Source organism: Puntigrus tetrazona, unplaced genomic scaffold (assembly GCF_018831695.1).
Source record: "Puntigrus tetrazona isolate hp1 unplaced genomic scaffold, ASM1883169v1 S000000148, whole genome shotgun sequence".
NCBI lineage: Eukaryota > Metazoa > Chordata > Actinopteri > Cypriniformes > Cyprinidae > Puntigrus > Puntigrus tetrazona.
Genome location: NW_025047824.1, coordinates 2574400 through 2588135, shown reverse-complemented (window position 1 = coordinate 2588135; position 13736 = coordinate 2574400). Strand labels below are relative to the sequence as shown.

The 13736-nt window shown below is 38.7% G+C and overlaps 2 protein-coding genes across 2 annotated transcripts; both read right to left on the bottom strand.

Moving 5' to 3' along the window:
* Positions 1 to 472: 472 nt before the first annotated feature.
* On the bottom strand, positions 473 to 4729 carry LOC122332862 (protein-glutamine gamma-glutamyltransferase K-like). The gene is made up of 13 exons (XM_043230304.1): positions 4306 to 4729; positions 3990 to 4181; positions 3610 to 3861; positions 3417 to 3535; positions 3007 to 3114; positions 2700 to 2877; positions 2480 to 2618; positions 2116 to 2308; positions 1859 to 2012; positions 1470 to 1754; positions 1192 to 1352; positions 966 to 1102; positions 473 to 779 (listed from the first exon to the last, which is right to left on the bottom strand). The coding sequence occupies exons 1-13, from the start codon at positions 4727 to 4729 to the stop codon at positions 635 to 637; spliced, it is 2487 nt and encodes an 828-aa protein (XP_043086239.1). The 3' UTR covers positions 473 to 634.
* A 5581-nt stretch (positions 4730 to 10310) lies between these two features.
* On the bottom strand, positions 10311 to 13012 carry LOC122332727 (protein-glutamine gamma-glutamyltransferase K-like). Its single transcript, XM_043230097.1, has 10 exons — positions 12946 to 13012; positions 12604 to 12855; positions 12397 to 12515; positions 12130 to 12237; positions 11824 to 12001; positions 11604 to 11742; positions 11240 to 11432; positions 10991 to 11144; positions 10620 to 10904; positions 10311 to 10516 (listed from the first exon to the last, which is right to left on the bottom strand). The coding sequence occupies exons 1-10, from the start codon at positions 13010 to 13012 to the stop codon at positions 10311 to 10313; spliced, it is 1701 nt and encodes a 566-aa protein (XP_043086032.1).
* Between the last annotated feature and the right edge of the window lie 724 nt (positions 13013 to 13736).

The following is a 13736-nucleotide window of genomic DNA, read 5'->3' as shown; positions in this document are numbered from 1 at the left end:
CTAATCCTTTTTCTCAATCTTTTCATTTCATCTTTTCATCACCAAATGGTCACATTTGTTTTATTTTTTAACAAGTATTTTTAAAAAATATATTTTTATTGAACATTTAATGCCTCTGCAGTTTCTTAAAAAAACTTTAGGAAAGTTTATATTAATGTAATGTTTAATTCACTTCATATTTTTAATAAATGAATTTAAATTTACTAAAATGTGTCATATAATAGATTACATTACAAACAACATTTTTATTGTGCAATTTGTAATTAGTAATGGACGACATTTTGTAAGTAAGCTAACCGACCCTAAATATTATTATCTTTTCGATGGTCCAGATATCATGCACTAGTTTTAGACTCATAAGCACCTATCAAACAGATGCAATTATTCTTATTTTTCTAAATGCTTAGGCAGCACACAACAATAATTCTACATTTAGAAAATAATCGACATAAAACAACAAAGGCATTTTTAATACATTTTTAATCAGATGATTTCTTTAATAACAGCACAGACATTTCAACTTTAACATTAGTGCATTGTAGGAGATATGTTTGCAAATCAATCATGTGAAACACATATTGCAGGTTTTACTGCTGCTTTTAGTCAACAGCACTTTATTTCCAAAATTATTTTTTTAGTGCTGCTTGACAACAATGTTGGTGAACCCATGCACCTGAGTGAGCTGAGGACAATTGAATGATGCCAGGAGTTTCTGTGGGCCATGACATTTGGGAATAAACTTCTCCGTCAGGCACACTGTGGCATGTCCTGCAATGTCACTGTAAAAGAAAGAAATGTTATTTTCTTTATTAAATTGTGTTTTTTACATGAATTACAAATGGTTTAGCAACAGATACAGAGTTTATTATTGTTATATGTATAATGTTATTGTTTATAATGTTCATAATTAAATATAATTTATATATTTGAAAATTAAATTGAGCAGTTAACTAAATTAATTTTACCCATAGTTGATGACTCTGGCATGCTGCAGTCCAAGTCCCACAAAGCGGAATATGGTGTTCTTCAGGACACAAGGCAGTGGATTCTGGAAAGTGATTTTGATTGGCACTTCTTGACCCAAGACAGCATCACAAACAGGCTGAGAAGAACCACATACAAGACAATTTAGCACTAAATGACTTCAAGCAATCAAAAGATTAAGCAGTTGAACTGTAATTTTAAACTCACGGCGATAACAAGGTCTGGTGTGCGCAGTCTGAAGTTGTACTGGGTGGCCAGAACCTGCTTAGTCTGAGCCACGTGTCCAAAGAGGTTGAGCATCAGTGAGGCATGATCCACCAGGTGTTCCTTATACTCGTCATAACTCAGGGTCCATTCCATAGGTCTGCCTATTTGTGGGAAAATGTGACAAATATTGAATGAACATTCGAGTCTTTTTAAACTAAATTATAGCAACTGGGTGGTCGCATCTATTGCAGGTGTTACAAAACTTTATAATTTCTCACATTCAGAAGGCTTGAGCTCAATGCATGTATGGTCTTTCTTCAGGAAGGTCTTCCTGACTCCCGTGTAGTACATGGCTGCAGCCTGGCTGTAGAGGGTGACGCTACGAGGTGAGCTGCATTTGTTTTTCAGATTGATGCAAAGCACAGCATCTTTGCCCACACATGGTCCATCCCCTTTCAGGTTGACTTCACAGACAACATCCTCAGCACAGGGCAGTGGGTATGTGCACCTCTTGGAGCCATGACGAAGAGCTGTTTCCAAAGCAGTGCACTTCTCAGAAGAACCTGATCAATGAATGTAAAAGGAAAAATTTCAGAGGAATAAAACACAGAGGAGATGCTAACACAGATGAACCAAACGTTTTAAGAGTCACACATGAGGTTTTTACCAAGTGGGTGTTTGTAGAGGTTTGTGATATCCACACGTTGATCTGAGCCAACAGCCTTGGTGCTGATGCAGTGACCTACTACATCCTTCTCAACGTGGACAACACCAAATGTACCATCACATTTCCTCTGCCAGTAAACTTTATCATTGTTCACCTAGAACACACAGAGACAAACAGGAACCATAAGTTATATGTCATTATAATCTATGTCATTATAATATGTATGACACAATAGTAAATTAAAGAAATGAACATACTTCAGCGAAAAGGAAGGGCACATCATGCTTCAGGAAGGTCTGTCCTGTGCGGATTGCAGCAACTGAGGTGGGACCACAACGGGAGAAGCCCTGGCTGGTGAGTTGAGGAGTAGAATCAACCACCTGCCAACCTCCGAAACCAGATGGCAGGTCTGGCCGAGTCATCCAGGCCTCATTCCACACGTGGTAGTTCCTGCATGAAAGAGAAGATGAAAGAAATAAAATCATATCATATCATATCATAAGAGAAAATTAACCAGTTAAAGGAACAGAAAAGAGTGATAGCAAAAATGTACGATTTCAGAGGCCATATAGCCTACACATGCAACAGTGTAAAAACTTTGTTTGCAAAAATAGTACTTACCAGATTGAATTACAATTCATGTGATCGATCAGCTGGAATTTCTCATCCAAATAGACGTCAGATGTCAAACAAACATCAGTGTCATGAGCAGAGCAGAAGTTTGAAACTGGACGAGCAGGAATTCCCAAACACCTCAACACTATGAGAAAAAGAAGAAGAATATAAGTGAATTACATCTACAATCATAAAACATTTTCTCCTCAGCTGTAGGAACTCTTACGTGTGTTGGTGACTCCAGCAAAGGCCAAGCTCTGTCCATATTTGACAGGTATTCCTCCACATTTGTGGTACTGTTTCAGGATGGCACTGCTGCTGCACCAGGATGCTGGAGCAGTTCCATCTCCATAGCAGTTTGACCAGTTACCCTCCAGCACTCCACAGTCTTTGTTGGCAATGACCTGATAAGGAGAGATGATTAAAAAGCTTCAAGCAGATGTAGTGCACTCAGAACAAAGCAAATCAGACCATTGTGTCAGGCTTTCTAACTTCAAATCAAGGGGATTGCTGAGAAGAAAACGAAGACTCACCATATCAGACAGTACTCTGGAAATGTTAATGGGATTTCCCCATCCTGAGCAAGGTGTGCAGCTCTTCTCCAACACATACATACATGCAGACAAGATTCCCTCCTCAAACTAAACATCAGACAGAGGAGAGAGGAAAGTGCCAATTGAAACATTGGTCATGCTGAAAATGATGTTAAGAGTAGAGTTTGTTCTATAATATATAGCATCTCAGATGCTTCATTAGAAATTTTCCAGCAAATTCCCAGCAGCAACCCCAATAAGTTATAACACTTTTAATGCAAACACTTATTAATTTTGGTGTTACTTACAGACTAGAACAAAATATGTTTTCTAATTTGTGCTGTTTTCCTGTGATCCTATTTTTCTGTGTAAGCAATTTTTTTATATAAGAGTGAACATCTGGCTCTTACTTGACCAAAGTTCCATGTTCTGCAGCCAATCTGCTGCTTAGTTCCATAGTAGATTTTGCCCATATCATTCAGCACATACTCAGCTCTCTCTGCCTCATCACTCAGGTACACACAGTCATCTGATAAACAGAACATTACATTTTAAGCATATATTCAACTTCATGGTAATTTTAAATTATAATAAAACACATACCTTTACACCAGGGGTTGAACAGCATGTAAATGTCATTTTCAGGAACACAAGGTAAAGTGAATCTTCCTCCTGGACAGTGTGTCACGACACTGAGCTGGTATCGTCCAGCACAAGCAGTCGGAACAGAGTGCACACACAGTTTGATTCGGTTTTGTCCTTTTTCCACAATCTTTGCCCCCCAGCAATCTTTCTTGAATTCTTCCACTATTGGAACGATCACATAAGTGCCGTCCCGGATGGATGGGATGTGACCTGTCAAACACACAGAAGAACAAGATATTTCAATGATGGTAGAAATGTTGGTTTAGCTCCTCACATGTTCCTCCTCTACATACTGTATCTGAATGTCCTTTGTTGTCGTAGGTCATATAGAAACTAACCTAGTTTGAGCTCCAGGTGAAGCTTGTCACAACTGGGATTGAATGGACGGCAAAGATCAACCCACATATTGAAACACTGTCCTCTGCGGACGATGAGACGATCATCAAGGAAACAGTGTGTGTGATGCTCCTGACGATTCTGTCCAGTCCTGCATTTGAGAAGGTCAACCTTACTCACCTGGAGGACAGCATCTGAGAAAATGAAAAAAGCACAAAACGGGTAATTAATTATTCAGATTATTCAGATTATTCAGGGTTGTTATGAGTAAGAATAATTCCTCTTATGCATTGCGGGACAAAGAACTGTAACTCTTACCATTGCCTTCACAAACCCGTTTGCTTGTGCAATCATCCATGCATTCCTTGATGACGACTTCTCTATTCTCGTAATCACGGCATGGAGTGACGAAACCATAGGGATTAGTGTATGGAGTGGTGCAAGGAGCAACATGTGGAGTAGCAAATGTAGTAGCATACGGAGTAGTGCAAGGAGTAACACATGGAGTGGCGTATGGAGTAGTGCAAGGGTTAACACATGGATTTACATATGGGTTCACGTAAACATTTGCCCAGGGGTTACCAGATAGGTTTGTGCATGGGTTAGCACAAGGGTTTGAGCATGGGTTAGCACAAACCGGTGTGTAGCATGCTCCTTTCCAGCTGTTCTCTGGCTGCAGATTAATACGTGGGAAGCGACCAATGGTGCAGTGGTTTTTGCATGGGTTGTTGACGAAAGGCATCCTGTGTAATAAAGAAGATTTTGAAGAATAATAGTAAAAAATACAACGCTATCATTGTTTGCTCATTCACAAGTTCAGGTGGATCATTAACTTTCCCCTTATTAATCCAGGCTTTAAAATTATTAAATTAAGATTTATAAACCTTTTCTTCCTTCTCAAGCTACATTTATAAGACAGCAATGTAGACTGTTAACTGCCTTCTTGTAGCTTATTTAATATTTTTAAAACCAATGAATATGTACTTAGTAAAAGCAGATAACAGGCACAAAGTAACATAAAATTTGATTACTTACATGTTTTTCTCCTTGTCCTGGTTATTAACAAGTACCTGAAGAGAGAAGATGATTTACTGAAGCAAGTGAAGTCCTGCTTTGACCAGCTTATCCATCCACTGCAGCCCTTGATATATATACTCAGTGTCCATCTCCACCCCATCCGCATCTTCTGTGAGCAAGAAGAAAGGAATTTCGGAGGAGTTTCAATGTTCGTTTCATGGAATTAAGTCAAATTAATGTCTTAGTTTAATTGTTTTAGACTGACAGAGTTGTAATTGAGAAATTCCAGAGTAAGGAGAAAATGCTTATTTATAATGATGACAAAATACTAATGCCTAGATAGTCATGGCAAGGTCACTGGTTTAATTTGCATGTAATACATTTTATATATGCATATATTGTAAAAGGTAAATTTTCAAAAAGGACACTTATTAGTTTCTGCATTTTTAATTATTAATTTAATTATTTCTGTACAATTATTTATGGCAGTCTTTTCAAAGAGCGTATTAATTTCGTGGTTAATTCATATTTTCACTTATGTGTTTCAAAGAAATGTATAGTACTACATCAAGGTACAATCACTTCAAAGTTGTTTTTATTTTATTTTTTTGTATTAGGTTAAAACAGACATCTAAATAATATTTTTGATTGTATATACATTAACATCTGCATTAACATCTAAAATATTCTCATGCAAAACCGTCATGGCCCAGTTTTTACTAGTTCACCTAATGTTTTTTAGGGGCTCATTCAATACATTGCGTAGCAATTGTGCAGTTTCTAAGTTTCAAACTTTTAACAAAATGCATAGCATCTGTAAAAATAAAATATTACATATTTTATTAAAAAACTGTTTTATACGTGGCATAAATTGGAGCAGTACTCCTCTTGAACTGATAACTGGACATATGAGCCATTGTCACAAAATGCATTTCAGGTTTGCATAGTAAGTGTGTTAATGCACTGGGTGTGTACTAGTCTTAGTGTAATTAGTAATTGTATAATTAATGTGAAGTTTCATATCTTCCTCTGTCTGCATATGCACTTATTTCTTTGTAAAATATTTGTTAATTGCTCAAGTATAACAGGTTCTGTTGTCAACAGATGCAGTTTAGAGGAATGACTTCTGATGAACATGTTGAGATGTCGTACATGGATTCAATACTGCGAACAGATACTGTCATCATGCAGATCTGCAATGTAAGTGTCACAACCCGAACTTGAACTCAGGTGTGGTAGTCAAGCGATTTACCGCTTAGCCACAAGGGGAGTAGCATTGGAACCCAAATGAAACACTTTAGGCTGAGCGCCAAGCAAGGTAGATTTAATAAAAAATCTTTGCACAAAAAAAAACAAATCCAACAAAAGTTCTTCTTGGAACGAGGTAAAGTTAACAGAGCAAATAGAAAGAAGTACTTGGAAAAATAAAAACTCCACGAGGGGAGAAAACAAAACCAGTAAATTGCACAAAGAAAAAATACCCGAACTTAGAGGTAGCTTGAGGGACTAGTTAACACAAGACAGAAACTCACAGTAACACCTCAAAAACCAAGTGAAGAACAAAGGAGAAAATCACAACTTAAATACCCAATGGTAAACAAGGCACAGGTGAACTAGATATCACTAAACAAAGACACACGAGGAAGAACTAAGGCAGGGGGGAACACAGGGGCCTCTAGAGGCATGGAGAACAACTGCAGGGAGTGGGATGCTGACAGGACCCCCTCCTCTAGGAACGGCTAAAGGAAGCTTGCAGTAAGGCAATAAGCTTGCAGAAGGCCCCCCAGAATCGAGACGAGAAAAGGGGACCACGATTGGAGACAATGTCCAGGGGAATTCCAAATACCCGTAAGACATGATTCATCAAGAGCTCAGCAGTCTCTTTGGCGGAAGGAAGCTTGGGCAGAGGAATGAACCGGGCAGCCTTAGAGAACCGGTCCACTACCACTAGAATGACAGTGTTGCCCAGAGATGGTGGAAGTACGTATGATGCCGGCTGCCAAAGACTCCTTAATGTAGTTATCCATAGCTAAGCGCTCGGGGGAAGACAAGGAGAAGATCTGACCCCTGGGAGGACAGGAACCAGGGAGTAGATCAATGGCACAGTCGTAACTGTGGTGAGGTGGTAAGGAGGTAGCCTGGGACTTGCTGAACACTGCTTTGAGATGATGATAAACTCTGGGGACTCGAGACAGATCAATAAATTCTTGAGACTCGGGACTTGGGACTGAGGGCTCGGACAACCCTCCCTGAAAGCAGGCTGCTATGGTCCGAAACTCTGCTGTGCTACGGGAGTGAGCAGATGTTTGGAAGCCTCACAACAGGGATCCTGGGATAGCCATACTGCGGAGGCCCAGGAGAGTGCCTTGTCTGAGAGCAGGGTGATAATGTAAGCAATCTTTGAGCGATCTGTGGGAAAGCTCGAGGGTTGGAGCTCAAAGGTGAGGGAGCACTGGGTGAGAAAACCCTGGCAGGAACTAGGATCTCCAGAGAAGGGCTTGGGAGGGGGTAGTCGGGGCTCTGCTACAGGAGAAGGCCTGTCACCACTAGGAGGAGATACAGAGGAAGACGAAGGGCATGGAAGACGTTCAAAGAGTGTGCATTCCTCAAAGTAAAAGTTCAGACTTTTGATCAGTAGAGAATGAACTCTGAGTTATGTTATAGGTGTACACATTTTATTTTATTATGTCAATTCATATGATCAACATAACAATTTGAATAAAATTTAAATTTAAAGAAGTTTCCGCAAATATAAGATGATTGGTTGTCTCTGTCTGTCTGTCTGTCTGTCTGTCTGTCTTTCTTTCTTTCTTTCTTTCTTTCAGCAGCACTGGAGCTGACCTAGAAAAAATTACGTAATTATTATGTTCTCCTACATGCTTTGAGATGTTCAGATGATGAACATCTGACTGTCTGTAAACAGAGTCAATTAATTTCTTTTACTTACATTTGAAAATGCAACATATGAAATTATTTATTTAACAGTGTAAAATTTATCTCTTTTTCAGGTTTTTATCATATTTCGAAACCCAGAATTTCAAATATAGATGTCTGGTTAGTGTCTGGTTTTTGGACGCTAATTTGAATGTGAATTACTGAATATTTAGGGCTTAGGCTTATATATAAATATGCAACCTAAATTCCAGAAATGTTGGGACATTTTTTAAATTTGAATAAAATGAAAACAAAAAAAATTCTACTTACATAAGCCAATATTATTTCATGATTTTTATAACATTTCTAATTCGATAGCTGCTACAGGTCTCAAAATAGTTGGGACGTGGGCATTTCCTCTTTTTTTCCAAAACAGTTTAAAAACATCTGGGCATCAAGTTTAGGAGTTTCAGAAGTTTTGGTGTTGAGATTTGGTTCCATTCTTACCTGATATAAGTTTCCAGCTTCTAAAGAGTTTGTGGTCATCTTTGACGTATTTTTTGTTTAATTATGTGCCAAATGTTCTCTATAAGTGAAAGATCTGGACTGCAGGCAGGCCAATTCAGTACTGGACTCTTCTACTACCAAGCCATGTCTGTAATAGCTGCAGTATGTGGTTTTGCGATGTCCTGCTAAAATACACAAGGCCTTTCCTGAAATACAAGTCATCTGGAGGGGAGCATATGTTGCTCTATAACCTTTATATACCTTTCATGCATGCTGCCCATACTGTGTGCATTTATGCTCCCCCATACCATAGAGATGTTTGAATTGAACACTGATAACACACTGGAACGTCTCTCTCCTTTTTAGCTCAAAGGACTCTGCGTTCGTAATTACCAATAAGAGTGTACAATTTGGACTCTTCTGACAATATAACAGTTTTGCTCTTTGAAACAGTTCATTTTAAATGAGCTTTGGTCCACCGGACACAACAGCTCTTTTATAAAATGTTCACATAATGTCTTCCTTTTTTCATAATAGAGCTTTGGTTTAGGTGGATTGTGTTTACTGACAATGGTTTCTGGAGGTACTCCTTGGTCCATCTAGTAATGTTAATGACAGAATCATGCAGATGAGTGATGCAGTGTCGCCTGAGAGTCAGAAGACCACAGGCATCTAACAAAGGTCTTCGGCCATGTCCCTTAAACACAGAGATTTCTCCAGTTTCTCTTGATCATTTGATAATATTATGCACTGTAGATGATGAGGTTTGCCAAGCCTTTGCAATTTGATGTTGAGGAACATTGTTTTTAAGGTATTGCACATCTTTCACAGATTGGAGAGCCTCTGCCCGTCTTTACTTCTGAGAGACTCTACCTCTCTACAGCTATAGCTATCATGTTACAGACATGGTGTCAATTAAAAATTTGCTAGAAGTTCTCTGCATCTTTTCAAAATTTCATGATTTTTTCAGTATTTTCCTGTGCAAACTTTTTTGAAACCTGTAGCAGGCATCAAATTTGAAATGAGCTAATTTAGGATAAAAGTATAAAATTTCTCAGATTAAACAAGTATGTCCTCTTATCTTCTGTTGTGAATACAATAATGGCTGTACTATAAATATTGAAACACAGAGATGGGTGTTTATATGTATACAGTTATTATCATTTCAATGTACTGAAACATATAGTAGACAAAACTTTCATAAATAATGTTTCTCAGTTCACCCACTATTATATCAAATAATTTATATTTTTTATACTGAGGCAACAATTAACAGTACACCTAAATGAAGAATATCCACCATAAAATGAGTTGTCAAAACAATTTTAATTAAATTTATTTTTTACAAAACAACATGAAAAAACTATGTATCATGAGATCATTATGAACATGTTTTACGGTCAAAGCAATGGCCATTTCTTCTCTTTATGTAATAAATACTATTTCACTGTTTAACAGTAATGTTGGCAACTCCATGCACCTGATTGAGTTGGGGACAGTCAAGTGATGCCAGAATTTTATGTGTGCCATGCCGCACTGGAACAAATGTCTCTGTCAGGTTCACTGTGGCCAGGCTTGCAATATCACTGAGGATGACAGAGAATTAATAGATGCAGAAATACAAACACAAATGTAAATGTAAATATTACTGTAAGATAAGAGCTGAATTAATCTTACCCATAGTTAACAATTCTGGCATGCTTCATTCCCAGACCCTCAATACGAAATATCACATTCTTTATACTGCAAGAAAATGGATTCTGAAATGTGATTTTTACTGGCACTTCTTGACCCACAACAGCATCACAAACTGGCTGAAAGGGGGAAAAAAATCACAATTTTACATGCAATAATATTTTACACATTTAGGCATAATCAATGGTCAGTTTCCACCTATAATTTTGTAATTGTTACCCTTTAGTTCATTAGCAACCCATGAAGATTTTAAAAGAACCTGTTAATAAACTCACAGAAATAACAAGGTCTGGTGTGCGCAGTCTGAATTGGAACTGTGTTTCGAGAATCTGCTTTGTCTTAGCCACATGTCCAAAGAGGTGGAGCATCAAGGCCGCCTGGTCTACTAGGTGGTTCTTATACTCGTCATATCGCAGGGTCAAAGGTAGAGTCTGGACTATAGAACAAAGAGTTAAACACTGAATTAAGTACACTAAAGTATACTTTTAAAACTGTTGCAATCTTTCTCTTACAATACAGGGTTGATTATCATGCCTTACCCTCACAGGCCTTCATCTCAATGTTCATTTGGCTCTTCCTCACTAAGGCATTATGGACTCCGGTATAGTGTGTGGCTGCCAATTGACTGTACAGGGTGACGGTACGAGGTGAGTTGCATGTATTTTTCAAAACGATGGAAAGCACAGCATCTTTGCCCACGCTTGGTCCATCACCCTGTATGGTGACTTTAACAGTTACATCCTCAGAACAGGGCAATGAGTAGTTACACCGCTTGGAGCCATGACGAATTGCTGTTTCTAAAGCAACACGCTCTTCCTCCGTACCTGATAAATGTTAATAAAGTCAACATTTAGCCTCAAAACATTTCCTAATTGTGACTGTTACCTTACTGACATGTGTGAGATTTCACCTCGTGGGTGTTTGTAGAGGTGCGTTATATCAAAGCGTTTGTCTGAGCCGACAGCTTTGGTGCTGATGCAGTGACCAACTGCATTTTTTTCAACGTGGACAACACCAAATGTCCCATCATTTCTCTGCTGCCAGTAGACTCTGTCATTGTTCACCTAAAACACAATCAACAGTACTGCTACAGCACCTGTGCTTACATGGAAAATAAATGTCAAAATGCTCATGCTAGAATATTAAGGAACTGACGCACTTCAGCAAAAACAAATGGTACATCATGCTTCAGGAAGGTCTGTCCTGTGCGGATCGCAGCAACTGAAGTGGGACCACAGCGAGAGAAGCCCTGGCTGGTGAGTTGAGGAGTAGAATCAACCACCTGCCAACCTCCAAAACCAGATGGCAGGTCTGGCCGAGTCATCCAGGCCTCATTCCACACGTGGTAGTTCCTGCATGAAAGAGAAGATGAAAGAAATAAAATCATATCATATCATATCATAAGAGAAAATTAACCAGTTAAAGGAACAGAAAAGAGTGATAGCAAAAATGTACGATTTCAGAGGCCATATAGCCTACACATGCAACAGTGTAAAAACTTTGTTTGCAAAAATAGTACTTACCAGATTGAATTACAATTCATGTGATCGATCAGCTGGAATTTCTCATCCAAATAGACGTCAGATGTCAGACAAACATCAGTGTCATGAGCAGAGCAGAAGTTTGAAACTGGACGAGCAGGAATTCCCAAACACCTCAACACTATGAGAAAAAGAAGAAGAATATAAGTGCATTACATCTACAATCATAAAACATTTTCTCCTCGTCTGTAGGAACTCTTACGTGTGTTGGTAACTCCAGCAAAGGCCAAGCTCTGTCCATATTTGACAGGTATTCCTCCACATTTGTGGTACTGTTTCAGGATGGCACTGCTGCTGCACCAGGATGTCGGAGCAGTTCCATCTCCATAGCAGTTTGACCAGTTACCCACCAGCACTCCACAGTCTTTGTTGGCAATGACCTGATAAGGAGAGATGATTAAAAAGCTTCAAGCAGATGTAGTGCACTCAGAACAAAGCAAATCAGACCATTGTGTCAGGCTTTCCAACTTCAAATCATGGTCTTGATTAGACGAAAATTAAGACTCACCATGTCAGACAGCACTCTGGAAATGTTAATGGGATTTCCCCATCCTGAGCAAGGTGTGCAGCTCTTCTCCAACACATACATACATGCAGACAAGATTCCCTCCTCAAACTAAACATCAGAGAGAAAAGAGGAGGAAAATATGGAAACATTTTAGCCAGTTACCCTTTTAGCAATAGTTTTCTACGCATTACAGGCCACAAATCAGAATCTCAGACTTGAGTTTCTATTACTGTGTTCGGCACAATTTGTAAAACTTTAGTTTCTTACTTGACCAAAGTTCCATGTTCTGCAGCCAATCTGCTGCTTAGTTCCATAGTAGATTCTGCCCATATCATTCAGCACATACTCAGCTCTCTCTGAGTCTTCATCCAGGTATACACAGTCATCTGATAAATGATACAGAGATTTAGTTGAAGTAAGTAATTATTTGTTTTTGTGTGTGTGTTTGATTTTTAGATGTGTAATGAAACATACCTTTACACCAGGGGTTGAACAGCATGTAAATGTCATTTTCAGGAACATAAGGTAAAGTGAATCTTCCTCCTGGACAGTGTGTCACGACACTGAGCTGGTATCGTCCAGCACAAGCAGTCGGAACAGAGTGCACACACAGTTTGATTCGGTTTTGTCCTTTTTCCACAATCTTTGCCCCCCAGCAATCGTTCTTGAATTCTTCCACTATTGGAACGATCACATAAGTGCCGTCCCGGATGGATGGGATGTGACCTGTGAAACACACAGAAGAGCAAGAGATTCCAGTGAGGGTGAAATAATAAACTGTTTGTCATGAGGTTGTCATAAAAGATGCTAACTGACCAAGTTTCAGCTCCAGGTGAAATTTGTCTCTATTGGAAATAAAAGCTCGGCTCAGCTCAACCCACATCTGAAAACACTGTCCTCTGCGGATGATAAGATGATCGCTCTGATAACAATCTGTGTGATGCTCGAGTCGATTTTGCCCTTTTCTGTCTTTAAGGAGGTCAACAGAGCACACCCGGAGCAGTGCATCTGAGGACAAGCAAGAGCAGAAAACAATCAAAGATCAGAGCTTGATATTAAACGTTTCGTTCCCACCATGCAGTTACCATCTCTTCCACAAGCTTGCATGTCTTTAAAATCACCACAAGGGTTGATATTGCAATCCGACCCGCCGCATGCACCCTCCTGCTCCCCCAGTATCCATTTGGATCCAGTACAAATATTTTCAAAAGACATATTTTTAAAGCTTTAAAAATAGACACGAGAAAGAGAATGGACAAATAAGACAAATAAAAGTCATTTTAGAAATTTATTTAATTATCTATGAAAATAACTGTCTTAAGATCATGTTAAAATGTTTAAAATATGTATTTTTGCCGTTACTGTATTTCTGTTTTTTACTTGATCTTAAAAGATACCTGATGAAATACAAATGCCGGACTAAATGCAATGATTATATGTTAAATGTAACCAGGTCACAATCTTAAAATAATTAATGTTTTGATACTTACATGTTAGTAGTCCTTTTCCCGAAATCAACTTTTATCTGTTTATTTAATAAGAGTAATTGTTCTCAAGGAGCTTGAATGAATGAAGCATGTGAAAGCAGGACTTGCTGGGACAAACTG